A 27,620-nucleotide genomic window follows, 5' to 3' on the forward strand; every position below is an offset into this window, starting at 1 on the left:
GTGAAAATTTTAACTTAAAATTTACCAATTGATATAACTTTTTAAAGGTGCATTGTGTAACTTTTAGAATGATCTCTTGACAGAAATGCAGTATAATATACATAACTATATTATCAGTGCTATATAAAGACCTTACATAATGAACTTCTATGTGTTTATTACCTTAGAATGAGCCGTTTTTATCTAAATACACAGCGGGTCCCCTTACATGGAAGTCGCCATTTTGTGCCGCCATGTTTCTACCCTAAATGGACAATCTGCTCTACAGAGCGTGTTTTATCACTACTATATTTTGTCTTAGACAACAACATGTTTGTCCTGTTGCGGCTACTGTAGCTTCTCTATGCGTTTCAGTGAACTAAGCCGTTGGTTGCAATTCACAATCTTACTGCTAGATGGTGCTGAAATCTACACACTGCACCTTTAAAGGAAAACACCACCGTCCTTCAACATTTTACTATGTTCCCACCTCAACCCTGACAAACCAACTCATACCTATCTTTCTTCAGTGCGTGCACTTAATCTTTGTACAGGGCGTTGTAAATGTGTCAGCATTAAGCCTAACCCCTTTCATACTTTAGGATCCAAACAGGGATCAATTAAGTAGCCACCAAACACTTCCATGTTGTCCCATTTTAAAGACTGTTACATGAGTAGTTACATGAGTAAGTATCGTGGCACAAAAATGTGGCGATAAAAAATTAGAACTATATTGTATGGCGGAAGAGCATTTATTTTGAGCACTTCGACCTCGGCCTGCAGTAACATCATTACTCCTGACTTCCTCCCCTCTCGCTCAAACGTCCGCCAATATTACTGCATCAATATTACTGCGTGAAACTACTCATGTAACAGTCTTTAAAGGCGCTCTAAGCGAATTGACGCGTTTTAGACCATAAAACATTTTTTGTTACATACAGCAAACATCTCCTCACTATCTGCTTGCTGCCTGTCCGCTGATCAAACTGTAAAAAAACGCGATCTCTGTAGACAGCTCAGGCTCGACAAACGGCAATATCAACATAGTGGCCAAACCTAGCACAACAAAACATAACAAAGTGTTCCGGCCAATAAACGGCAACAAGGATTTGGGCGTGGGGGTTGGGCGCGTTCATGAAAGCACGGGCGGGAGAGGAAGGGGGAGGCGTTAGCTACGCTCCGTTTGTTTGAAAACCGTTCAAACATCAACAGGAAGTGACGTCGCACATTATTCGCTTAGAGAGCCTTTAAATAGGGAAAACATGGAAGTGTTCAGTGGCTTCTAAATTCATCCCTGTTTGGATCCTAAGGAATGAATGGGGCTAGGCTAAATGCTAACATATTCACGATGTGATGTACAAAGATTAAGTGCACGCATTGAATAAAGATATGTATGTATTAATTCATCTAAGTTGAGGTAAGAACATAGTAAATATTAAAAAACTGTAACTATAACCAACTTCTTCACTTTTTACAATGTAAATGTATGTATGACAGTTCACATTTTTAAAATTGCACTGTAGAAAATGCAGCGTGAAGTTAAAACAACTTCATTTTGCAAGTCAATTCAGCCTATTATTTTAAGTTTTGAAGTTCGGAGGTGTTGATAAAGTAACATAAAACCGAAAATGTTCCAACTGCAAGAAAATTTTTATTTATAGAGCATCTGTCGATGATAAAAGTGCATGACCCTTGCACCAGTGCACAATTATGTGTTTGTGTAATTGTGTATCTGTGTCCCTCTCATACGCACTCTGTCCTGTGCAAATACCACAAAGGAAAGGTGGAGAACAAATAGCCTATTAATTCTGCACACGTGAAAGCGGGAGACGTAGTGGGGTCTATTTTGGTGAGCCATTCACATGCGCGATTCAACACATCAATCCTTCACAAAAAATCATAAAATGATTGTTCTGCTTGACACCACCACACAACTCATTCTCCAGAGACTGCCTCCTTGTTCAAGGTAAGTTATATAGGATATCACATTCATAGCATCACACATGTATTCAAATACCCAAAGACACTGAGTTTAATACTACAGATTTGTAATGTATGGTCAGTTTATCACTCCTAGATTGCAGCAGTCTATATGTATTTAATCACACCTGCACAATGATAGGATGGATGCATATATACTGCACGTATACCACATCCATACAGTATCCTCTCTTTTGGGATCATTTTTGTAACAAGCTTAAGAAATTTGTAGGCTATTATGAAATACTGCTATTGCTTTCTCAAATGCTTTCTTGAAATGCTGATCCAAGATCAAACGTCTTGGCTTGTGAATATGGGAAATGTAACCGGAGCACATTTTGTAGACAGAGATTTGGCTTCAAGATACAGTCCTTGAGACAGTAGACCTTGAGACGTGTATCACGCTTACACTTTCTAAATTCTAGGGCAGTGGTTCTCAAACTGGGGGGTGCGAGGTGGTGCCTGGTTTTGACATTTTATAAAATCATAAATTCTATGTAATCAGAAAAATATAGCTACCAACCAACAGCAGTACATTGTTTCATTCTATAATGTGTTTTGTTTCATTCAAATTCTACGTTTGAGATTGATTGGTCATGAATTTTGTTTAGGGGGCCGCGGAGGGAAGTTGGTGAACCACTGCTTTAGGGGAAAATATCAACATATGTGTTTTGGATGCTGATCTCTCCTCCAGTACTCTTAACTAACTTAACTAAAGTGTTTTTTGAGCTAGCTAAATCGAATCATGGGAATGCATGCTGGCCTTTGCAGCAGGGTTACTATACCGTGCAATGAAGTCAAGGCCAGAGATCGAAAGAATGACTGTGATGTTCAAATTTAGCCATGTTGGGAACACGAATAAGCACAAGGTAGGGACATAATGAATACACGTGCTCTGTTTGGTCATCTATAAACAGACTTCAATACACCCCAAATGAAATTTTCCTCTACGTTGTGAAAGTATCACTCCTGCCACTTTTAAATACTTGGCACCCCTCACTTCTCCTGACTGGGTTCTATGTCTGGATCGGTACATTGTTTCCTATGACTATACGCAATGTTGGACGCACATGCAGTATTTAAGCGTTATTTCTTGAGTTATCATCATCGGAAAGATATTTAAGTAATGTGTAGATATGCTGGCTATGACTTTGACCTAAATAAAGAGACGAGAGAAGTTTGGAACCTTTGATAGGGCACACACACATTTATAATGGTACTGGGGCACTACCCTTTAAAAAGGTCCTAATATGTACCATTCAGGTACTGAGATGTACAGTTTAATGTACATTTTACACCAGTAGCCTACCTTTGAGGTACTACTACTGTATCTTTGGTAGCAATATGTGGTACTAATATGAACTCTTTGGGTGCAAAGGTGTACTTTGTGAAGGAACCAACATATATCTTTTTTTAAGTATTTTGAGCACTTTAACCAAATTTCTTTTATTGTTCAGGATCCATAAATATCAACAACTATGTCTGAAGGGTAAGTACACAGACGACCTGTACATTCAATACATCATGGTGTTTATTAAGGCTGTATGGATCACTTTCACATTTTCTATTCCATTTTTTTTGTTTGTTTCATGCTTCCTCGTGTAGACCGGTAAGTCGTTTCACTTTTGTTAAAAAGATGGCATTAATTATAAGGTTTGATCGCTTATAAGACATACAGTAACACTTTATGAAGGTGTGTTCATAAGACTGACATGATACCTTCATAATCATGACATGACACGTGTCATAAACATACAGGAGATTTTATGCACATTTATGACAACCGTCATTAAGTGTCATTTGTTCAATTATGTCATTTTTAATGCAAAGATGACATTGTTTGAAATGTTTTTGTTATGACAACTTGACATAAACAAATACATCATAACTTATAAATCTGTTATAAACATGACATAGCAGAGTAATTATCAAACTTAAGAAACTACCTAGCTTTATGGGTTAACATTAAACTGTCATTAAGTGTTAATACTATGTCAAATAGCCTAATTTTAAAAACCTTAACAAACACCTTAAAAGGCTATACTTAACTTTATGTATGTGCACAATACATACATACAAAACTGACTAACAGAACTTGTTCTTCCTCACACAGAGGGTTCTGAAATTTTCTGACATAGAAGAAAAAAACGTTTAATTAATTTAATTAATTAATTTAATGTAATTAACTGTTCTTCCAGCGATATAGACCCAATGGCGTAATCCATTATTGTACTGTTTTTGTTTAATTTTAGGTGATTTGGTCTCCAAATGCAATAAAATATAATTTTATCAATTTTAATTATTATTATTATTATTATTGATTTTATTTCTTAAACACATGGAGCCAACATTATAAACTAAAGAATATTATGTGGTTGTTATAAAACTATTTTGACAAGTATTAATAACATTTTAATGACAGATTATATTTGTATCACTGTAGTTGAGGTCAAGAAAAATATTCATGAAGCTGTTATAAGACTACACTCACCTAAAGGATTGTTAGGAACACCATACTAATACTGTGTTTGACCCAACAAGGTGCTGAAAGCATTCTTTAGAAATGTTGGCCCATATTGATAGGATAGCATCTTGCAGTTGATGGAGATTTGTGGGATGCACATCCAGGGCACGAAGCTCCTGTTCCACCACATCCCAAAGATGCTCTATTGGGTTGAGATCTGGTGACTGTGGGGACCATTTTAGTACAGTGAACTCATTGTTCAAGAAACCAATTTGAAATGATTTGAGCTTTGTGACATGGTGCATTATCCTGCTGGAAGTAGCCATCAGAGGATGGGTACATAGTGGTCATAAAGGGATGGACATGGTCAGAAACAATGCTCAGGTAGGCCGTGGCATTTAAACGATGCCCAATTGGCACTAAGGGGCCTAAAGTGTGCCAAGAAAACATCCCCCACACCATTACACCACCACCACCAGCCTGCACAGTGGTAACAAGGAATGATAGATCCATGTTCTCATTCTGTTTACGCCAAATTCTGACTCTACCATCTGAATGTCTCAACAGAAATTGAGACTCATCAGACCTTCAACTGTCCAATTTTTCCTATTTGTAGTGGAGATGAGTAGTACCCGGTGGGGTCTTCTGCTGTTGTAGCCCATCCGCTTCAAGGTTGTGCGTGTTGTGGCTTCACAAATGCTTTGCTGCATACCTCGGTTGTAACGAGTGGTTACTTCAGTCAAAGTTGCTCTTATATCAGCTTGAATCAGTCATCCCATTCTCCTCTGACCTCTAGCATCAACAAGGCATTTTCGCCCACAGGACTGCCGCATACTGGATGTTTTTCCCTTTCACACCATTCTTTTTAATCATTAGAAACGGTTGTGAGTGAAATCCCAGTAACTGAGCAGATTGTGAAATAATCAGACCGGCCCGTATGGCACCAACAACCATTCCACTTTCAAAATTGCTTAAATCAACTTTCTTTCCCATTCTGACATTTAGTTTGGAGTTCAGGAGATTGTCTTGACCAGGACCACACCCCTAAATGCATTGAAGCAACTGCCATTTGATTGGTTGATTGGGTGACAGGTGTTCCTAATAATCCTTTATGACGGAGTATTAACACTTAATGACATTTTAATGACAAATTCAATTTGTATCACTGGTAAAAAGTGCTCAGTTATGTTATCTTGGTAATATCAAATTAAATAAAAAACAAAGACATCTCAAACAATGTCATCTTTGCATTAAAAATGACATAAACGAATGACACTTAATGACAGTTGTCATAAACATGCATAAAATCTCCATGTTCGTGGCACGCGTCGTGTCATGAATGTGGGGGTGTCGTGTCTATCTTGTGAACACCCATCCAAGTAAAGTGTTACCAGAAAATTACTTTTGTTATAATTTTTTACAGAAGAAAACAAAGTACACAGCTACAAGGCGGTTGCTCTTAAAAGTGAGTTCTCATTTAGTATTAGTGATAGCGAATCAGAACTGTTTTGTTTGTCATGGCTATTATTCATATGGTAAGCTGCCGACAGCTTTCTGTGTTATGTGCTAAGCTGTGCGCTAAGACTGATGGAACGTTCGGCTAACAACAGTCCTCTTACTGTATGTTACAGTCCAAACTACTGAAGAAAGCAACGTCTATGCTAGTGGCCGAAAAAGAACAGAATAAGAGAGAAAGAGACAATGCTCTCAATGAAAGAGTTCCTCCTCTCAAACTCTCTGGTCTGTCTGCACAGGAGCTGCAGGTATCTTCTGGTTACTGCATCATTGCCACATCTGTATTCACAATATAGTTTACTGAAGGTCTTGAATGTTTCATTGTATAGGAACTTTGCAAGGAGCTTCACCAAAAGATTGATGTCGTTGATGAAGCCCGATATGATCTTGAAGTCAAAGTGGTAAAAAATGAAAAAGAGGTAGTGTTATTATTTTTAGTTATACCACAAGGCTGTTGAATGCTTTATTCTGATTGGCTGGGAAATTTTCAGTGGGTGTTGATTATTTTTTTGCAAACCACACACCTATCTATCTTTTTACAGTGTCTAAGCCAAATATTTAATTTGTTTCAGATCCAGTCTTTGACCCAGAAGATTTGGGAATTGAAAGGTACAATGAAGAGAACCCAGCTGAAGAGGGTTAAGAGGTCTGCTGACGATAAGCTTGGAGCTCTGACCGAATCCAAAATGTCTTCAAAATCAGATTTCAAAGCCAACCTCAAGACAGTAAAGAAAGATGAAGAAAAGGTATGTATATGATTTCATTTATTTATTTATTTGAAATGACGTTTATTTTCTAAATATATCATATTTATTTGACCCATTTATAGAAAGAAGAGGTGACTGACTGGCGTAAGAATGTGGAAGCCATGTCTGGAATGGAGGGCAGGAAGAAACTGTTCAATGCTGGACAGTCATAAAGTAAAGCATTAACGTTCGACACATTCGGTTCCACAAAAATTGCTGTAAAAGTGAACGTGAATAGAAAATGACATTGTTTTCTTATTTTTAGCTGAATTTCCCCATTGCTAACGTACAAGGGAAAGCAATTTTACTAAAGAAAGACTTTCCTTAGATGTAAAGACATCCAACACATACACAGTTCGAGACGAGAAAATCCAAACTAAATTGGCAATGCTATATTGCCTGTGATCACTGTTTATAATGTTCGTACACTGTAAAAAATTATTTGTTGGTTCAACTTAAAAAAATAAGTTGCTTACTTTTAAGCCTTAACATTTTGAGTTAAAAACTTAAAAATATTGGTTCCCTTACGAGAACTTTCTCTCGACATTGCGTCAGAAGCTGAAAACTTTAAGAGCTTCTGATGCAATTTCTCATTCCCGTTTTTCAGGGAACCGAGGTTACGATAGTAAACAAAACTTTCTCTTGCGAGAACGGTCTTTCGACATTGCGTGAGAAGCTGACGCTATGGGAGGTCCTCCCCTCTTCCGATGTTCAGCTTCTTACGCAATGTCGAGAGATCGTTCTCAAAAGGGAACGTCTTGGTTACTATCGTAACACAGAAGCTGAAGCTATGGGAGGTCCTTCCCTCTTTGATTTTCAGCTTTTGACGCAATGTCGAGAGATCATTTTCAAAAGGGAACGTCTTGGTTACTATCGTAACACAGAAGCTGACACTATGGGCGGTCCTTCCCTCTTCGATTTTCAGATTTTGCTGCAATGTCTCGATCCCGTTTCTCAGGGAATCAAGGTTGCGAGAGTAACCGAGATGTTCCCTTTCGAGAACGGTCTCTCGACATTGCGTCAAAAGCTGACACTATGGGAGGTCCTTCCCTCTTCGATTTTCAGCTTCTGACGCAACATCTCGTTCCCGTTTCTCAGGGAACCGAAGTTATGATACTAACCAAGACGTTCCCTTTCGAAAACGGTCTCTCGACATTACGTCAGAAGCTGACGCTATGGAAGGTCCTCCCCTCTTTGATTTTCAGATTTTGCCGCAATGTCTCCATCCTGTTTCTCAGGGAACTGAGGTTACGATAGTAACCGAGACGTTCCCTTTCGAGAACGGTCTCTCGACATTGCGTCAGAACTGAGGTTACGATAGTAACCAAGACGTTCCCTTTCGAGAACGGTCTCTCGACATTACGTCAGAAGCTGACCCTATGGAAGGTCCTCCCCTCTTTGATTTTTTAGATTTTGCCGCAATGTCTCGATCCTGTTTCTCGGGGAAATGAGGTAACGATAGTAACTGAGATGTTCCCTTTCGAGAACGGTCTCTCGACATTGCGTCAAAAGCTGACGCTATGGAAGGTCCTTCCCTCTTCGATTTTCAGATTTTGCCGCAATGTCTCGATCCTGTTTCTCAGGGAACCGAGGTTACGAGAGTAACCGAGACGTTCCCTTTCGAGAACGGTCTCTCGACATTGCGTCAGAAGCTGACGCTATGGGAGGTCCTCCCCTCTTTGATTTTCAGATTTTGCCGCAATGTCTCGATCCTGTTTCTCAGGTAACCGAGGTTGCGAGAGTGACCGAGACGTTCCCTTTCGGGAACGGTCTCTCGACATTGCGTCAGAAGCTGGCGCTATGGGAGGTCCTCCCCTCTTTGATTTTCAGATTTTGCCGCAATGTCTCGATCCTGTTTCTCAGGTAACCGAGGTTACGAGAGTAACCGAGACGTTCCCTTTCGAGAGCGGTCTCTCCACATTGCGTCAGAAGCTGGCGCTATGGAAGGTCCTCCCCTCTTCCGATGTTCAGCTTCTGGCGCAGTGTCGAGGGATCATTTTCGGGGGGGAACGTCTTGGTTACTATCGTAACACAGAAGCTGACGCTATGGGAGGTTCTCCCCTTTTCGATTTTCAGCTTTTGGCGCAATGTCTCGATCCCGTTTCTCAGGGAATCAAGGTTACGATAGTAACCGAGACGTTCCCTTTCGAGAACAGTCTCTCGACATTGCGTCAGAAGCTGGCGCTATGGGAGGTCCTCCCCTCTTTGATTTTCAGATTTTGCCGCAATGTCTCGATCCTGTTTCTCAGGGAACTGAGGTAACGATAGTAACCGAGACGTTCCCTTTCGAGAACGGTCTCTCGACATTACGTCAGAAGATGACGCTATGGAAGGTCCTACCCTCTTCGATTTTCAGCTTTTGACGCAATGTCTCGTTCCTGTTTCTCGGGGAACTGAGGTAACGATAGTAACCGAGACGTTCCCTTTCGAGAACGGTCTCTCGACATTACGTCAGAAGCTGACGCTATGGGAGGTTCTCCCCTTTTCGATTTTCAGCTTTTGTCGCAATGTCTCGCAATGTCGTTATGTCAACTAATATTTTTAAGTTGAATTAACTCAAAATCTTAAGGCAACCCGGTTTTTGAGTTGATGTTTTGCTGTTTTGTAGGTCTTGCCTGTATTGTTACCAAATTATGCTCTTTACTGCAATTTGACGGCAGTCTGTACAACTGTATGTGAATGTATGTAAAAATATTGGTGTTTTAAAATGTTAAGTACAGTACAAAACGTAAGCAATAGAGTCAAAGCACACGTTATTAAATTGTATGCAATGTCGTATGTTAATGGAAAATGGATGTTAGTGTTAGAGATGTCCGAAATTGTAACACATTATACTCTAATGGAAATTGCAACGCAAAGCCATTCCAAAATTAAATGATCCCATGCTATGAAACAAATTGTGTTGTGTCACCATGCGTTTTTTCAATGTTAAGCATTGCTACACCTGTGCGTCTTGTGTTACTCTGTATGCCTGTGTGCGCAAATGGTTTTATATTACCACATGCCGCGTGTGTATATTTACCCAAAATCCATGTGATGCAAGTTGGATAGCTGATTCTGATCCTACAAGTATCCTCAATAATTGGAAAATTATACAAAAATATACCCTTTGGTACAAAAAATCTTTGGTATACATAGAATATGAGGTATAAAACAACAAATATACATGCTTTATATTTCAAATGAAACGGATCACTAAAATTATTATTAAGGATGGATTAAAATCAATGTGACCTTTTTCAAGGTTGCAGTAGAGGTCATAATGTCACTGGTAGAATTCAGCCAAGCCTTTTTTCCCATGTAGGGTCAAACAATCGGAAATAAAGAGGCCTTGGCGATGGACAATGTCTGCAATTGTGTTTTGATGGTGCTAAGTAAAGTGAGCCCCCCTGCATAAGGTTCAGTCTATTTTAGTGAGCCACTCAGAGGAGGGCAAAGAGGCCATAAAATTTGCCTGCGGGTTTCCTAGCCCACTGGCATCGTAGCAATCTCCTCATTCCCTCGGAGTGGTCTTTGGAGGAGCAGGTATGGACTAGATACACATTGGCAATAAAACCAGTAAGATATGGTGCATGCTTGCAGGTCTGGGATTATATGAGATTAAGATGCAGGAGATTCAAATTTTAAAAAGTCCCAGCATTTACTCCATTTAATCTCATTGGTGTCTTTGCCAAATATTGAGATTTAATTTATTGTTGGCATTTAAGTTTTGCTTCCTCTGTCTGAAATATGTGTGCGTGTGTGTACATTTATAATGCATGTTTGTAAAAATAATGCTCATGGTCTTTAGGTATGTACTGTATAAAATCATAAGGCTACTTATCAAAGTTAGTAATTGCCTCTGACCTGTGTATGCAGATCGAATCAGATCCACCGCAAGATTTGCACCACGGTTTCCTCTTTGTAAAGGAAATATAAGCAGGTCACAATGTCGGAGGCGTAAGTATTTTTCCTTTCCACTTTAATCCACAGATGCGTATCTATTATCTTAAGTTTACATTTAAGTTAACTTTCTAATTTCCTTTCAAATCTTCAATCAAATAAAATAAACTTCACCAATGTAGACCGGTAAGTGCTTGTTTTTATTGCTTAAACATTTTATGTCATTACTTTCCACAGAACGCTAACAACTGTGCTTTATTTATTCAGAAACCCAAATCAAAGATCACGGCGTCCAGGAGGTTGTTCCTAAAGGTAGGATTTCTTACAAACACTTAATAAAAAAAATGAAAATAAGTTTAACAATACCTTTTTATGGTTTGTTCCAGACAAAGATGCTGAAGAAAGCAACCTCCATGCTCGCGACTGAAAAAGAAGAGAAGAAGATTGAGAGAGAGAACACCTTACGTGAAAGAGTGCCACCTTTGCAACTCTCCGGTTTGTCCGTTCAAGAGCTTCAGGTGTGAGAAAATGTTTTTTTATAGAAGTAGTGCTTTGAATATCTCAGCTGTAATCTGTATATCGCTAAAAATCAATGTGTTGGATTGTATAACAAAAAAATCCCCACTCAATGACCTGAATCAAGTTGTTGGTGTGTTCTCAGGCTATTTGCAAAGAGCTTCATCAGAAGATTGATGTTGTAGATGAGGAGAGGTATGATATCTTGGCCAAGGTGACCAAAAATGAAAAAGAGGTACGCCCAATTATAACTCATTATCAAACCTTCTTACATTCACTGGAAAATGCATTCATGATTCTGACTTCAGATTACAGATTTGAATATAAAGATTACTGGACTTCGAGGTAAAATGAAGAGACCCGCTCTTAGGAGGGTGAAGATCTCTGCTGATGCCGTGTTAGGCGCTCTTCTAGGCTCCAGGGTCAAAGAATCGGTGGATTTCAAAGCAAACCTTAAGACGGTGAAGAAAGAAGAGGAGAAGGTAATTGTTTGAGTATCACTCCTTAAAAAAAAAAAACATTTACAAAATCTGATTGCTATTATGTATACTGTTAGATGCACCGATATATCGGTCGATAAAAGCAAATGTTCCCACTATTTGGCTGTCAGTTTATAAACAGCAGATGGTCAAGGTCGATAGATGGTTGAGAACAGAAAAATGCAATGAATTTGAGCTATGTGTCTAAAAAAAAAAAACATCACTTGTTTGGGGGAAAGCACCACAGTTTTTCAGTGTTTTGCTATGTTCTTACCTCAACTTGGACGAATTAATACACCTATCTTTTTTCAATGTGTGCACTTTTGATCTTTGTACAGCATGTTGTGAATGTGTTAGCATTTAGCCTAGCCCCATTCATTTCTTAGGATCCAAACAGGGATGAATTTAGAAGCCACCAAACACTACCATGTTTTCCTTATTTAAAGACTGTTACATGAGTAGTTACACGAGTAAGTATGGTGGCACAAAATAAAACTTTTGTTTGGAGCCATAGGAATGAATAGGGCTAAGCTAAATGCTAACACATTCAAAAGATTAAAAGTGCACGCATTGAAAAAGGATAGGTATGTATTGATTCATCTAAGTTGAGGTAAGAACATAGTAAAATATTGAAAAATGGTGGTGTTTTCCTTTAATGTTCGAGATTAATGATCATCATGTGAATGAATAACAGTCGGAAATCTTTAGCATTTAGTTAATGCAAGTTTATGTTATCAACAAACGATTGGTATCAACATCAGATATAAGTCTGATATCAATCTTATCGGTGCATCTTTAGTAAGTGGTGTTATGCATGTTTTGCTCATAGAAAGAAGAGGTAACAGATTGGCGTAAGAACGTGGAAGCCATGACTGGAATGGAGGGCAGGAAGAAGCTATTTAATGCCGGTCAATAGAGGGTAAAACAAAAACTTTTGATATTTTGTTTCATTTATTCATTCATGCTTTGTTTAAACATATCGTGTGACGTATTTCACGCATATGTCAGAACTGAATTTCATTTATTTTTCTTACAGATAACAGCTGCATCAGATCTGACATCATTAGCCATTAATACCAGAAAATCCTCTGAAACTGAAAAAGCAATGCAGAGCAATGCCGCCGCGAGTTTATGTATAGAAGTCTATTGTGACTATACCCTTTGAAGTATTGTTACGCTTAGGGTCATGACCTGACATTATTTTAGTTTATAGAGGCACTACTTGTTTTCAAAGATATCTACATGATATGTCTTAAAGATTTAAAAAACTTAAAACCTTAACCTCAATACTACCACTTCTTATTTACAATTCTTCTGTGATGTCTTATCTCAAAAATAAATATAGATAAAAAACTAAATGTTTGGTCTTTAACTTGCATCTGTGAACTTCAAAGGTCAAGCACTCAAGATGTTTGAAAACAAAACAAGTAGCCTTTGACCTTGCCATGCACCTTTGTCTATTTAAAGGGACAGTTCCCATAAAAATGAAAAATCTGTCACCGTTTACTCACCCTCATGTTGTTCTTGACCTATATGGGTTTTTATTTTATTTTGATGAACGCCAAAAGAAGATATTTTGATAAATGATGGTAAGCAGACCGATGCCGTAACCATTGACTTCCATAGTAAGAAAACAAATATTATGGATGTATTGTGATAAATGATGAAGAAGATATTTTGATAAATTATGGTAAGCACGCAGTTGATGGTACCCATTGAATTCCATCGTATTTGTTTTTCCTACTATGGAAGTCAGTGGGTCCCGTCAACCGTATGCTTCATTTATCAAAATAACAACATGAGAATGTGAAAATGATGACTTTCCATTTTTAGATTAATTATCCCTTTAACCCCAATTCATAACAAATGTAGCATAACATCAAAGCAAAATATGTGTAAATTTGTGGAATTTACAACAACACAAATTTTAAATCTTTAGTATAGCCACTTTTTGAGTATCTTAAAAAACAAGTAAATTTAAGTAAACAAGTATTATTTACTCACTCTCAAGTTGTTACAAACTATGTTTTTGGGAAAATATTTGTAATCAAGGAAACAGGAGCACCATTGACTTCCATAGTAGGAAGGAAAAATATTAGGGAAGGCAATGGTGCTCAAGGTTTGGTTACAAAATATTGTCCTTTGTGTTATAACATAATTTAAACAGGTTTGTGACAACGTGAGCGTGAGTAAATGATGACAAAATTTTCATTTTCGGGTGAACTGTCCCTTTAAGAAAAGAACTTGCATTTGGCATCCCTTCATCTGGCCATGAGAAGTAAAAATAAATCCAGGACAAATGGCAGGTGGTAATTCAGGAGTGTCACCTCTCACAGAGAATGAGATGTGACTGGGGAAGCTCACGTTACCATAAGACACCTGCTTGCTGTCAACTAAATCCAAAAAAATGTTTTATACAACTCTGCCCCCTGCCAGCAATTGGTTGCTTAATGTGTACAGAAGTTAGCACGTTCATGAGATGACTGCCCTGATATAACATTGCACTTCAATTGACATCAGCTTATGATGAGGAAACAGTTTCCCCGTTTTTTTTTTTCTTTAACTTATTCCTATTTTTATTATTTTGTGCCTGCAATCATATCTCATCCCATCACTGTCAATGTTTATAAGTTAATTTATTTAAGTTCAGTTCACATTTATGGCAGGCATCCATCACCTTTGAATTGGCAAATCTGATCAGCAATAGATTTTTAGCACCACAAAAAGGGGCATTCAAACCCTTCCACGTCCCCATAACTCATCCCTGTCTAAATAAAAGTTGTTTTATTACAGTAGTTTACTCTGTGAAGAGTAAATGTCATTAGGGTGCACAGGCAGGGGTCTATTTTGGTGAGTTGTTCCAATGGGTGCAGAAGCTATAAATCCGAAGCATTTTCTGCTTTCCTTCGTCAAACGGTTTATTCAAACTCATATTCAGTCTTTTCTTCTTCTAGCAGGTATGTTTTATTTTACTGGTGATAACATAACATCTATTGTATATGCTATGTGATCTTTGCATGGTAATGGTATGTACATAACATTTGCATTCAGTGATTCTACAAGTAAGGGACGCAATTGAAGACCCTGAAGAGTTATTGTTCAACTTGTAGTATCACAAATAGGCCTTACAGTTTGATTTATTCAGATGCCTCTTACATTAGCGACAATCCTGGAAGATTTTCACCTATGCTAAAACTCATGGACGCTATGCACAGAACTCCTACCGCTGTGTGGAGGACAAATAGAAATAAGGTCATGTATATCCAAGAGTCCAATTACTGTTGGTTACATATTACAATTAATCCACGCATTATGAAAGAATAGAAAGGTAAAAGTTTGTTTGTGTGAGGTTTATTTTTTGTATTCACCAGGCAAAGATTAATCACGATTAATCGCATACAAAATAAAAGGTTTTTTTTTGCATAATATATGTGTTTGTACTGTGTGTAATTATTATGTATATTTAACCACACACACATACATATATTCATTTAAAAAATGTTTATTTATATATAATTTTTTATTTATATATATAATATAGAATAAAAAATATATATACACATGTAAATCTCAAATTATCAAATGCTTTGTTTAATATGTGACTGCCTGTGACTTAAGTCTCATAATTGAAAAATAGTATTCATAGCATAAAAGTTTGATTTCAGTCATTGATTTAAAGATGTCAAAGTTATATTTTCACACACACTCACATCTTCTTTACATTATGTAGGATGATTTTGTGTAGAAAACAGTAAAATTACTTTAGTGGGTCACGGGCAGGGTAAAATATCATTGATACTTTTCCTTAAATATGTTTCAGAAATGCTATGATATCAATATGTTTACATAAATAATACTTTAATTTTTCAGAAAAACGATCAATGCAGAAAGTTGTCTGATGCGTGACGTGATTATCTGCTAAGCATCACAGTAATGAGTATCAATGCATGCATCATTATTATTGATGATCTCTCTCTCTCTCTCTCTCTCTCTCTCTCTCTCTCTCTCTCTCTCTCTCTCTCTCTCTCTCTCTCTCTCTCTCTCTCAGCAGAAGCCAAATTCAAGGTCACCACTGCTCGTCCCCTGGGATTGATAATGAGCGCCATCTGTCGGCCACATTTCACAATTTCTTTCTTGGTTCTTCATCCAAAATTGAACAGACTGGACTGTCTGTCCAGGACTACAGGTAATAACAAAAAATAGATCAATAAGACACACAGAAATGTACCTTGCTTTACCAGCTAGTTACATGAAAGTAAATGGATCAATATGCATATAAATTGAACTTCGTTTTCCAACTTAGTTAAAGGAAATGGCAGGATTGTTTGGAATGCTACTGGCAACACATATTTTGTAAAGACTCTAAATACACACTTGTTAATTATATTTTTATTGATGCATAATTTGACAAATTATTATTATATCTTGACTAAAAAAAAGGATACTATAAAACAAAAAAAATATTTTTCACAAGTAGCATTTACATAGATCATGGCTACTCAAGCAACACAAATGCTGATATAAAATGTATAAACTGTCAGAAAAAATGTCAAAAAATGGTCACAAGCTTTTACTGGGGCAGTACCCTTAAAATGGTACTAACTTGTCCTATTTAGGTAGCCTACAGTTGTTTCTCTGAGGTACTAATATGAAGGTGTACTTTTTGAAAGGGTACAGCCCCAGTACAGTATTTTTTCTGTAGATTAAATGCACTTTAAGTGGTTTTGCATAAAAGTGGTATACTAAATGCATACATGTAAATGTATTACAGTACATATACATGTTTCTGTTTCAAATAAATCCTTAGTTTTATGTATGTGTAGGAACTCTGCAGGGATTTGCTTCACATATTGATGTGATTGATGAGGAACGGTATGACACTGGAGTTAAGGCGGCCAAAAATGAAAAATAGGTACAACATTACAAAAGTGCAGCACTGATACACAATGCTGAAATGCAATGTATACATTTTTGGAGGATCTATTCTGCCCTACAAAGGCAAAAGGCAGTAACTTCGTTTTTGGTCGAAAATTAGTTATTGATAATTTTGGGACATTCAAGACCTCCTATCATGTGGATAAGTATCTTGAATCAATTTTGTTGTTTTTTCGAGAAAATAAAAATCAAGAAAATAACTGACAACTCAAGTCACTGAAAAGTCTAAACTTTAAAGTAATTTTTTTCAGTTCTACACTCTAGCGAGTTAAGGTCTTTTGCCTTTGTAGGGCAGTATTGACAGTAGCTTTTCCATGTGCAACATATTTCAACTTCCCCGTTAGATGGCGCTAGAATTCACATATTGGATACCTTTAAAATGAACATAGGCCTAATTCATCAACGTTTGTATTATGGTGCAACAGATGTGGTCTGTGTTGATAAAGATACAAGAAATGAATTAGAAGATCTATGAGATAAAGAGCAGACTGAAGAGACCTAACCCAAAGAGGGTGAAACTAGGCTTGTTCGACTTCACGAATAGACAAGCGGATGACGTCAAAGTACCGCGAGAGCGATTCGCGAAATCATACGGAGGAGTTTGCTTTTAAATCGCTCTCGCGGAACTTTGACGTCAACTGGTTGTCGGTTCTTGCTCACAAGTGTCCTCCTGGGCTTCAAATACACACAGGCCATTGACTTCAAAGCTAATCTGAAGACAGTGAATAAAGAGAAAGTATTGTAATATTATACTGATATGATATATGACTTATAAATGAACATTTTGTTATATGAAATCGTTGGTGTGTTTTTCTCTACAATAGAAAGAGGAAGTGATCGACTGGCGTAAAAATGTGGAAGCCATGTCTGGAATGGAGGGGAGGAAAAAGCTTTTAGATGATTGTTAATAAAAGTACAGTAAACATCGAAGTCACAAAGGCCATTGAAAATTGTTTTAATTCAAATGTAACTTTTATTTACATTTCTCAGTGCATTTAACATGTTTGTTAAACCTCTTGACATGTCTTGCATGATTAACAGGCTTTTCTTGTTCAGCTATAACAAACCAATGATGACCACAAAAATGTAGCCTGATTTTAAATTGCAGTAAAACAACATTGAATAAGACTGAAGAATTTACTGTGCTGTAATTTCAATAGTTAAATGCAATATTATGTAATAATATAAATGTACAATTTAAAGCTCCTTTAAAATGTTTTGTGAAGATGGGGTCATACTGTACAGTTATACAACTGATGTTCTTATTTTAACCTGTTGGTGGCAGCATACAACAGTATTTTAGGATGAAGAAACCCAACAATGTGCTGTGATTTGTCCTTGAGACGATTCACCGGACCCTGACCCCTTCTATTGGGTCAATCAGGCAAAAACCAGGGCAATAAAGCATGTATGTGTGCATTGTTTAAATCTCTTCCCTCCTGTATGTTTATGATTCTTGTAAATTGTTTCTTAAATGTAGTAATACTGATTTAGAAATGGTTCTTTACTTCAATGCCAAAGAAGAACCAACAGAAGGGTTGGATGTGAGGAATCTTTTAGGAGCCTTTATTTTTAGGACTGTATTATTCTCATCCAAAGAAATTCCCTGCAATAAAACAACCCAAAAAGAAAAATAATTTAATTCCAGGTTAAATTAGACATTGAGGACACATGTAACCTTAATAAAGGTTGAGTATTGTTATGCTCACTCTTAGTCTAGAACATTTCGGCAGCTGGTGTCTTGTCACTCCGTTGTTAGCTGCTACTAAGCCTGGGATGCAAAGCATTTGAAAGTGAGAATGGTGTGTGGACAGAGGTCTATTTTAGTATGTCTTTCACAATCATATCAAAGTCTATAAATCTGGACAGGTTCTTCTCTGTGACCAAGTCATCGGTCCATCATCCGAGAGGTAAGCACTGAGAAAAAAACTCAGATTAAGCTTTATATGATGATGTTTATGGTTACAGTTTTTTGTGTTGTGTTTATAAATACATATCCATTTGTTTAGCAAAAAGTTATTTACAAGCCTATTTCAAGGGAAAAACAAAGGCACAAACATGTCTGAAAATGTGTAAGTATTGTTTTTAATCTATTTTTATTTACAGTATTTGTATTTGTATATCTCACTTTTTCCTATGTGTGTGCTTTATGTGTCTATTATATTTTTTTGTGTGTTGTCAGTCCAGTAAGTATTGTGCATTTTTATTTAACCATATTTAAAACATACTGTATTGATAATCAGACTTATTTAAGGAACCATAAATTGAGCAATGCAATTTTTTTCTCTTCCTTAGAGAAAGTCTAAGATTACAGCATCCCGGCGAATATTCTTAAAGGTTAGTATCTACTTATACACATACATACCTTATATTATTCTTCATGAAATGCATAATTGTCATGCATTGATGTACAGACCAAAGTACTAAAGAAGGCTAGCACACTGCTGGCTGAAGAAAAAGAACAGAAAAAGATAGAGAGAGAGCGAGTACTGAGCGAGAGACTTCCCCCTCTTAAACTGACTGGACTTTCTGTACAAGATTTACAGGTTATTATTTTATTTGCACAAGAGCTGTTTGTCTTTGATCAGTTGCTTTTATTTGGTCTCCTCTTAAGCTCCCATGTTCTTTTAACAGAATCTTTGCAAAGAACTACATCAAAAAGTCGATGTTGTGGATGAAGAACGATATGACTTTGACTACAAAGTAAACAAAAATGATAAAGAGGTAAATGTGTCTTTTGGTAACTTCTCAGAATGAAAGGTACAAGAAAGTACAAAAGTTGTCACTGGGACGGTACCTTTTTAAAAAAAAGGATGCTTTTGTACCTAAAAGGTGCATATTGGCATCTTAGAGGTACTGATACCCTTTTAAGAGGTACCGTCCCAGTGAAAATGTTTGTAATTTTTTTCATGTTTGAGTATAAAGTAATTTTTGTTTATTTACAAAATTACATACTTTCTGAACAGTTTTGAAGAAAGAAATACTTCCAAATACTACTTTTCTTACAGATTGCAGAATTAAACCACAAGATCTTTGAGATAAAGGGTAAAATGAAGAGACCAGCGCTGAAAAGGGTCAGAGTATCTGCTGATGCCATGCTGGGAGCTCTGCTGGGAGCCAGACATAAGGAATCCATTGATTTTAAGGCAAACCTAAAGACAGTCAAGAAGGAAGAGGAAAAGGTAAGAATCAACACGTTACACTTTTAAAGTCAAATTTTTACATTTATTTCTTCAGGCAGATATACAATTATTTTATACTCTTTATTACAAAATGTAAGTCTCGGGTGCACCTAAAATGCGTTTGTGAAGATACCCAGATCCTTTATTATAGCATGTCCAAAATGACCCTATATGGGTGGGAACAAAAAAGCGTTTCATGTCTGTACCTTTAAATGCAAATTAGCTACAGCTCCCTTACCAACAGACAGTGAGCACTTTTGGTTAAAACTTAATTTGATTTTTGTGAATACAGACATGCATTAGAGTATAAAACACATGCTTTTGGGTAAAATTAACCAGTCAGGCTGCAGTCACACCAAAAGCGTTTATGGCAGTTGCAGGCGCCTTTTTTGAATGATATTCTATGGGCAGGGCGCGTTTGCGCGCTGTTTATGCGCGCCGAGCGCCTTGCGGTTTTCTGCCGCCTGTCGCGCACGCGTTTTTGAAGGAGCGCTGAGAGCGGAGAAAGCGCCTGACGTCATTCGCGTCTTCCATTGTCCAATCGAATGAGGGGAGAGGCGGGCCTTACGTTGTGGTCAGTGAAGTTTACAGTTGCTTTGAAGAACCGGACTCCACTCGCTCACTCTCTCCTGCGTGTTTATGCATCTCTCACCCTCAAACAAGGTCAGAGCAAGCGTCCTCTTTTTAAAGTTTCTGCTAATATGACAGTTAACAGCAAAAGAGCGCTCATGCTTCAATATTTGATTGACAAGACAGCTGACTCGGTGGTTGCTTAGCAATATGAAAAGCCGCGCCGCACTGCTCTTTTTTTAAAAAAGGCAGTGCGTCGCGCCTTGCGTTTGCAAGCGTTTAAAGCGCTGTTGGTGTGACTGCGCCCTCAGTCAGTTGCTGTGGGAGGGGCGTTGTTTGTGTGATGTCACATTAACATAAGAATCAAAATTGTATGTCTAATAAGACTAATTTGGCTTAATGAGGAATAAAAAAAGAAGGAGAGGGAGGAATTTTTTTTATTGGTGGGTGGTTGTGTTCACACACTGCCAATACACATTTATTTATTTATGTCCAAACACCTTGTAAAAGTGAATTTTGCATCATGTTTACCATTTAAACATACTACTTTTTTCCACACAGAAAGAGGAAGTCACCGACTGGCGTAAAAACGTGGATGCCATGTCAGGCATGGAGGGCAGGAAGAAGTTGTTTGCTGGACCAACTTCTTAATGAGACATCTAATAAAAATCCAATTTGCTTGAAGGCTATTTATATTTACAAAGACTACTACATTATATTATATAGTACTGTATTACTATATAATTTGTCTTTGAAAGAGCTTGATAATTGAGGATAAAAATGTATTAGCAAAAAGAAGGAAAAAAACGCACAAAGCTGCATTACTGTTGTACATGTATTATTTAAAATATTTAAACATGTGCTTACACATATAAACCAACTGTTTGTAATAATATATGATTATTCTATAATTGCATTTTGTTTTTATATAATAATGTTTATATTATAATGATATTTATATGTGATCAATTGTGTGTATAAAAATAAAGGCAATAAAAGTCCTATCGATATTTTTAATAATACAAGCCAAAATCCCACCATGCTCACAACTACAGCTTGACTGACATGATAAAAATATTGCGAAAGAAAAATTAAATAAAAATTCTACATAAGTCGATCCTTAAATGATCGAAATCGATGCTGCATCAACCTAAAAATAGCATACATTCCTATTCGCCAGCGGACGTTTATATACGCCCACATTGTAAAACTCGCTGATCTGATTGGATGAAATGAGTGTCACTCAATGACAGCCGCTCCGTGTTTGGTGATTTCACTGTTGATAGTTCCTGATGCCTTGTTGCTGAAGCTAGTCTGAGGCGCTGAACGCTTTTATATTTGAAGGTGAGCCTACTTCAAAATACATTTGAATGCATTTCGCCTATTTAACCATCACTAAAATGTATGAATTTCGATAGTGATAAAGATATTTTTGGCGCGCACGGTACGCTATGACGTGACATGTTTGCGAGCTAACGTTAGTCCAGTCATATATTGTTGGTTTACGCATATGCTAGTTCTATTATTAAAGTAGAGACGTCGTTTAAGTTTGGTTAAAGTTTACAGCTGTATTTATCTTTATATAATATGTATTGGTTAAGCCCCTGGTTGACATTTAGTTGATGACCCTTAACCTTTCTCTTATGCAGTCAGGTTAATGCCTAATACTTGTATTTGCATCTCAACGTCAGGCCCCCACACAGCATCTTCTGGATGTCCAAATACAAACTCTTCCTCCTCAGGCATGGAGAAGGGGCCTGGAACAAGGAGAACCGCTTCTGCAGCTGGGTCGACCAGAAATTAAGCGAGAACGGGGTGCTGGAAGCCCAAGAATGTGGCAGGCTATTGAAAGATAATGGGTACCAGTTTGATCAGGTATTTACCTCCATACTGAGTCGCTCCGTTCAGACGGCCTGGTTGGTACTGGAGGCCATGGGACAAGAATGGGTCCCGGTCACCAAATCCTGGAGGCTGAACGAAAGGCATTACGGTGCCTTAATCGGCCTTAACCGGGCCGAGATGGCGTTGAACCATGGTGAGGAACAGGTAACACTGTGGAGGCGTAGCTATGATGTCACTCCGCCTCCTATTGATGAGTCACATCCCTATTATGCTGAAATTTATAATGATCGCAGATACGGTACGTGTGATATTCCGAAAGAGGAACTACCCAAAACAGAAAGTCTGAAGGAGGTGTTAGACCGACTGCTTCCTTACTGGAATGATGTCATCGTACCGGTGATCAAGAGTGGCCAAACTGTCCTCATATCTGCACACGGCAACAGCTGCAGGGCCCTGCTTAAACATTTGGAAGGTAAAACTTATTATTGGTGTCTTTATGCACAGTTTTATGCAGGTTTAGCTAGCATATTTGTGTAAATATAAATAGCGCATGAGAGTCATAACAAAAATTAATAATTTCAAGCCCTTAAAAGTATTAACATCTCTCTAAAGGGCACCGGGTTAGAATTACATGGGTGTCATGAAATATATAACCCCTGACCTTTAAGCTCTTAAGAGGTAGGGTTGGTATATCATGTACAGTATACTGTACGTATCTTAAACCCAACTCACTCGTTTTGTTTTATAACCAAGACAAAATTTTCCCTATATACAGTATGATTGTCTTAGATTTCTTTTAAAATATGCATATTTTGCTTTTTATCTTTCTCGACAGGTATATCAGACACAGAAATTGCCAAGGTAACCTTGCCGACCGGAGTACCAGTCTTTCTTGAACTGGATGAGGATCTTCGACCCGTGAAACCTCGTCAGCTCTTGGGTGACCAGGCCAAAATCCAGGCAGCTATCAAAAAGGTGGAGGATCAAGGCAAGGCTTTAACAGGAAATAAATAAGGATGTCCTTGTGAAAAATGTTACTTGTTAAAGCCGTGCAAATAACAATTCAGACAGAAAGGTTATAAGCACGTGTTCATTAGGTCGTAAAGCACTGGATTATTATATCTGAAGGATTATTGCATCGTGTAAATAATGGGTTCTGATTGTAGTAGTATCGAAAAGTGTGTACAAGTACCTACGATACCTGTACAAGTCTTTAAAAATACAAGCACTGGTTACTGATGCAAAATGCACCATTCATTTTTTTATGGTATGAGGATTGCAAACCAAGCAAATGCCATATTAGACACTGATAGAAATTAATTTTAAAGGAAAACACCACCGTTTTTCAATATTTTGCTATGTTCTTGCCTGAACTTAGACGAATTACATACCTATCTTTTTTAATGCGTGCACTTTTAATCGTTGTATAGCACGTTGTCAAACAGAGATGAATTTAGACGCCACCAAACACTTCCATATTTTCCCTATTTAAGTTACATTAGTAATTACACAAGTAAGTATGGTGGCACAAAATAAAACTTTTGTTTGGAGCCATAGGAATGAATGGAGCTAAATGCTAACACATCCACGAAGCGCTGTACAAAGATTAAAAGTGCACGCATTGAAAAAAGGATGGGTATGTATTGGTTCATCAAGTTGAGGTAGGAACATAGTAAAATGTTGAAAAACGGTGGTGTTTTCCTTTAAAGGGTTAGTTCACCCAAAAACGGAAATTCTCATCATTTACTCCACCTCGTGGAAATCTTTGGGTGCCGTCCACTGTGTGCATGTAGTGATGGACAGAATTTTTCATTTTTGGGTGAAATATCCCTTTAAGTGTATATTTAATGAAATATGCTGGTGTTTTTGTTGGCTCTTTTATTTAGACCACAGAAAATCAGTGGTGCCTTCCTCTTGAAAAAATAGGATTTAGCAGTCTGCCGTACAAAAGTAAAACACAGTAACTACTACGGTAACATCAATGCTGAAACTAAGTAAAGTTAATAACTGCATTTACTAGGCAAAACTGAGCCAAAGCTATCTATAACATAGAAGAAGACTATAGTCATATTTGATGAAGTACTGTCATTGTAGTTGCTGTGTTTTTTGTTTGCATTGCAGAGATGTTGATGAAGGAATATATGTTATTAACAAAAAATATTGTAGGAACGCCTCTTAATAAGGAATTCTTTATAATTCCTTATTATAAGAGATTAAGATCTTATCCTTGCACAAATCAATATGGGTCAATGATTGTGCAGAGTTATCTTGATATAGCACTTGCTGTCTTGCTTTTTAAAGGCACAGATTTGGCACCAAGTCCAGAAGCATTTAAATATTTTATGATTTTGTTACTCTGTCAAAACGTATGTTTAGGAAGCAAGACCCTGTCTGTGATATCCAGGCTAAAGTCTCATAATCTATCAATAAATGAGATTAGGAGCATTTTGAAGTTTGATTCCAATCTCTGGCATATCCTTACTCAGTCAAGATTAAAGATATCTAGGTTATATTTTCACACAATGTTCTTTACATTATGTAGGATGATTTTATGTTAAAAGTAAATCACAAAAAAATGACTTTTCACAGACTGTCTCACATGTTTTTATGTTTAGTTGCACTGTTTGTTCAATTTTAGCCAGTATTTTAAAAGCATAATTATATGAAAATGACATTTTGTTTTATCAAATGTATTTATTAAACAAAACATGAAGTTAATATGGGTTACGACTAATTTAGGGCTGCATAAGGATTAATCCTGACTAATCGTTTGCATAATAAAAGTTTTGTATAATTATGCATATATAAATGCACATGCATGTATATATTTAAGAAATATTTACATGTGTATATAAATTTATATATACGCTTATATACATATTTAATCTGTAAATGTATTTTTTGCATATGTGTGTGTATTTATATATACATAATTATTATACACCGTTCTCACACATGTATGATGTCAAGATTAATCCTTATGCAGCCCTAGACTAAATTATATACAACTATGTTTATTTGCTGCATTATGAAATGCTATGCCGTTCACTTCAGTGCACCATATTTGTCATCTGAAATAAGCATTGCACTATCTGTTTATTTAGTGTATTTAATGCGTAATGTCTATTTATTACTGTACTGTATTTTATTGAAAGGGAAAATGTTACATCTTTGTGAAAATAGGTCATGGTGTGTTCTACATGTCTGTGTTGACACTACTCCTGTCTGACTACTTTGATGCAATTGTGGCACATATTGCTCATCTTACTGTATAAGGTTATAGTTTCTGTTTTACCAACTAGCAGCACAGGTCTGTTGGGTGTAGCACAGCCTTTCACCAAGAAGTAGATCAAATATTTTTGTCAAATAGTTTTTTGTTGTCTGCTTAATATAGAAAATTAAGAATAAAAATTACAAATATATATAAATATTTGTCTTATGTTACTATTTTGTTGAAAAATGAGGTCACATCAATGCACTGTACAATGCATGTTCTGTTTGAGCTTTTAGTATTTTACAAAACAATGTAACCAGGAGGAGGTGCTGTTTTTCTAAAGAAACATTCCTCTTGTAGTACAAATATGGGCAGGTTTTCTGTTTAAAGAAAGTACTAAGAACATAAACTGGTTTTGTTTGTTTATTGGAATGTTGCATATAACAGGTTGCCACGTTGAGCTATTGTATCATGGTCTCAAATTGTTTTTAATGTGCTCATTATTTATGTTCTCTTAGAAACTACTGCTTGAGCCAGCTGTCCAGAATTGTAAATTTCTTTAACATGCAATGCTTACATGCACCATCCAACTCACCCGACCTCCATGCAAAGAATTATTACATTTATTTATAATTTAATATTATTATTTTTTTAAATACAGTAAAAACTTGACAACTCTTTGAATAACATATGATAGTAATTCCTCGTTAAAAAAGATTTGAATAACTATGTTTGAGAACATGGCCTTTAAACAGTATTAAAACATAATGGGTATTTGGTTGAAGAAGCTTTGCCAAGGATCAAGTTTGAGAACTGTTCGCTTTGGCTGAAGCCCATACAGGCCTATATACAAAGTAATGTCTTTACTGCCAATCAGTGATCGGTTTTACAGTTTCTCTTAAAATGGTTATGTTTGGGAGTCTTGGGACTTTGGAATGGGCAGCTAATGCTGGTTGGAGGCATAAAAGCAGTCACCACCTGCTCTGAATGAAAAACTTATGTTTAGGATAAAGGCCAGTGTATGCCCGTTCATCACTGTTTAGGTTAGGATTTCTATTGGTTGTGTTATGTCAAACTTTATGTACAAAATATGCCAATGAATAGGCTAAGGGAACAAAATCAGTGTGATCGCTTCTTACAAAAGTGATGCATTTATGGTAAAACATTACAATATTTGATAACATTAGTGAATACATAGCTAACAATGAACATTACTTTTATAGCATTTATTTACCTTGGTTCATGTTAATAACAGCATTTACTGTAATACATTTTTTAAAATCAAAAGTTGTAACTCTTCATATTAGTTAAAGGTGCAGTGTGTAATTTAAAAGGATCTCTTGACAGAAATGCAAAATAATATACAAACTATATTATCAGGGGTGTACAAAGACCTTTTATAATGAACGGTTATGTGTTTATTACCGAGACCTGTTTATCTACATACACCGAGGGTCCCCTTACATGGAAGTCGCCATTTTGTGCTGCCATTTTTCTACAAAAGCTCTTAAAGGAATAGTCTGCTCATTTTCAATGTTGAAATGTGTTATTACCTTAACTAAGAATTGTTGATACATCCCTCTATCATCTGTGTGCGTGCACGTAAGCGCTGGAGCGCGCTGCGGCGCTTCGATGGCATTTGGCTTAGCCCCATTCATTCAATAGTACCATTTAGAGATAAAGTTAGAAGTGACCAAACACATCAACGTTTTTCCTATTTAAGACGAGTAGTTATACGAGCAAGTTTGGTGATACAAAATAAAACGTAGCGCTTTTCTAAGCCGATTTAAAAGAGGAGCTACACTCCACGGCGCAATAGCACTCCTGGGAGTACTTCGACTCGGCGCAGTAACACCCTCCCTCTCCCATTATGAGAGTGAGAAGGGGAGCGGACTTTTCAGGCGAGTCGAAGTACTCCCAAAAGTGATATCACGCCATAAGATATAGTTCCTCTTTTAAATCCGCTTAGAAAAGCGCTACGTTTTATTTTGTACCACCAAACTTGCTCGTATAACTACTCGTCTTAAATAGGAAAAACGTTGATGTGTTTGGTCACTTCTAACTTTATCTCTGAATGGTACCATTGAATGAATGGGGCTAAGCTAAATGCTATCGAAGCGTCGCAGCGCGCTCCAGCGCTTACGTGCACGCACACAGATGATAGAGGGATGTATCAACAATTCTTAGTTAAGGTAATAACATATTTTAATATTGAAAATGAGTAGACTATTCCTTTAACGGACAGATTACGGACAGATTCCTTTAACCATTGCTTCTCTATGGGGCGGTTTCCCGGACAGGGATTAGACTAGTCCT

The 27,620-nt window shown here is 37.0% G+C and overlaps 4 protein-coding genes and 1 long non-coding RNA gene across 6 annotated transcripts; all 5 read left to right on the forward strand.

Moving 5' to 3' along the window:
* Nucleotides 1-1,609: 1,609 nt before the first annotated feature.
* tnni4b.3 (troponin I4b, tandem duplicate 3) lies at nucleotides 1,610-21,250 on the forward strand (the record flags this gene model as incomplete). The annotated part of the gene is made up of 6 exons (XM_055193442.2): nucleotides 1,610-1,615; nucleotides 18,792-18,833; nucleotides 18,911-19,042; nucleotides 19,131-19,220; nucleotides 19,505-19,678; nucleotides 20,810-21,250. Coding segments are annotated over 6 exons (534 nt in total), but the record flags the coding sequence as incomplete, so codon positions are not given.
* On the forward strand, nucleotides 5,742-7,736 carry tnni4b.1 (troponin I4b, tandem duplicate 1). The gene is made up of 6 exons (XM_055192711.2): nucleotides 5,742-5,888; nucleotides 6,055-6,186; nucleotides 6,268-6,357; nucleotides 6,511-6,684; nucleotides 6,768-6,858; nucleotides 6,950-7,736. Exons 1-5 carry the CDS (start codon nucleotides 5,763-5,765, stop codon nucleotides 6,855-6,857), a joined length of 612 nt encoding a protein of 203 aa, XP_055048686.2. The 5' UTR covers nucleotides 5,742-5,762; the 3' UTR covers nucleotide 6,858; nucleotides 6,950-7,736.
* Nucleotides 10,720-12,919, forward strand: LOC129433960 (troponin I, slow skeletal muscle). The gene is made up of 6 exons (XM_055192712.2): nucleotides 10,720-10,878; nucleotides 10,953-11,084; nucleotides 11,228-11,317; nucleotides 11,391-11,564; nucleotides 12,391-12,480; nucleotides 12,598-12,919. The coding sequence occupies exons 2-5, from the start codon at nucleotides 10,959-10,961 to the stop codon at nucleotides 12,475-12,477; spliced, it is 477 nt and encodes a 158-aa protein (XP_055048687.1). The 5' UTR covers nucleotides 10,720-10,878; nucleotides 10,953-10,958; the 3' UTR covers nucleotides 12,478-12,480; nucleotides 12,598-12,919.
* Nucleotides 15,286-17,249, forward strand: LOC129433961 (uncharacterized). The gene is made up of 4 exons (XR_012370053.1): nucleotides 15,286-15,463; nucleotides 15,613-15,747; nucleotides 16,385-16,473; nucleotides 16,922-17,249. It is a non-coding gene; the product is annotated as an uncharacterized lncRNA (long non-coding RNA).
* Nucleotides 21,251-21,477: 227 nt separating the features above from the next.
* Nucleotides 21,478-23,122, forward strand: bpgm (2,3-bisphosphoglycerate mutase). 2 transcript variants are annotated; one of them, XM_055192710.2, is made up of 3 exons: nucleotides 21,478-21,592; nucleotides 21,940-22,562; nucleotides 22,926-23,122. In XM_055192710.2, exons 2-3 carry the CDS (start codon nucleotides 21,962-21,964, stop codon nucleotides 23,102-23,104), a joined length of 780 nt encoding a protein of 259 aa, XP_055048685.2. In that variant the 5' UTR covers nucleotides 21,478-21,592; nucleotides 21,940-21,961; the 3' UTR covers nucleotides 23,105-23,122. The 2 variants fall into 2 exon arrangements, with proteins under 2 accessions (XP_055048685.2, XP_055048684.2); XM_055192709.2 differs by having other exon boundaries at nucleotides 21,521-21,592; nucleotides 21,898-22,562.
* Nucleotides 23,123-27,620: the final 4,498 nt, after the last annotated feature.

The sequence above is a fragment of the Misgurnus anguillicaudatus genome, chromosome 6 (genome assembly GCF_027580225.2).
Source record: "Misgurnus anguillicaudatus chromosome 6, ASM2758022v2, whole genome shotgun sequence".
In the NCBI taxonomy this organism is placed as follows: Eukaryota; Metazoa; Chordata; class Actinopteri; order Cypriniformes; family Cobitidae; genus Misgurnus; species Misgurnus anguillicaudatus.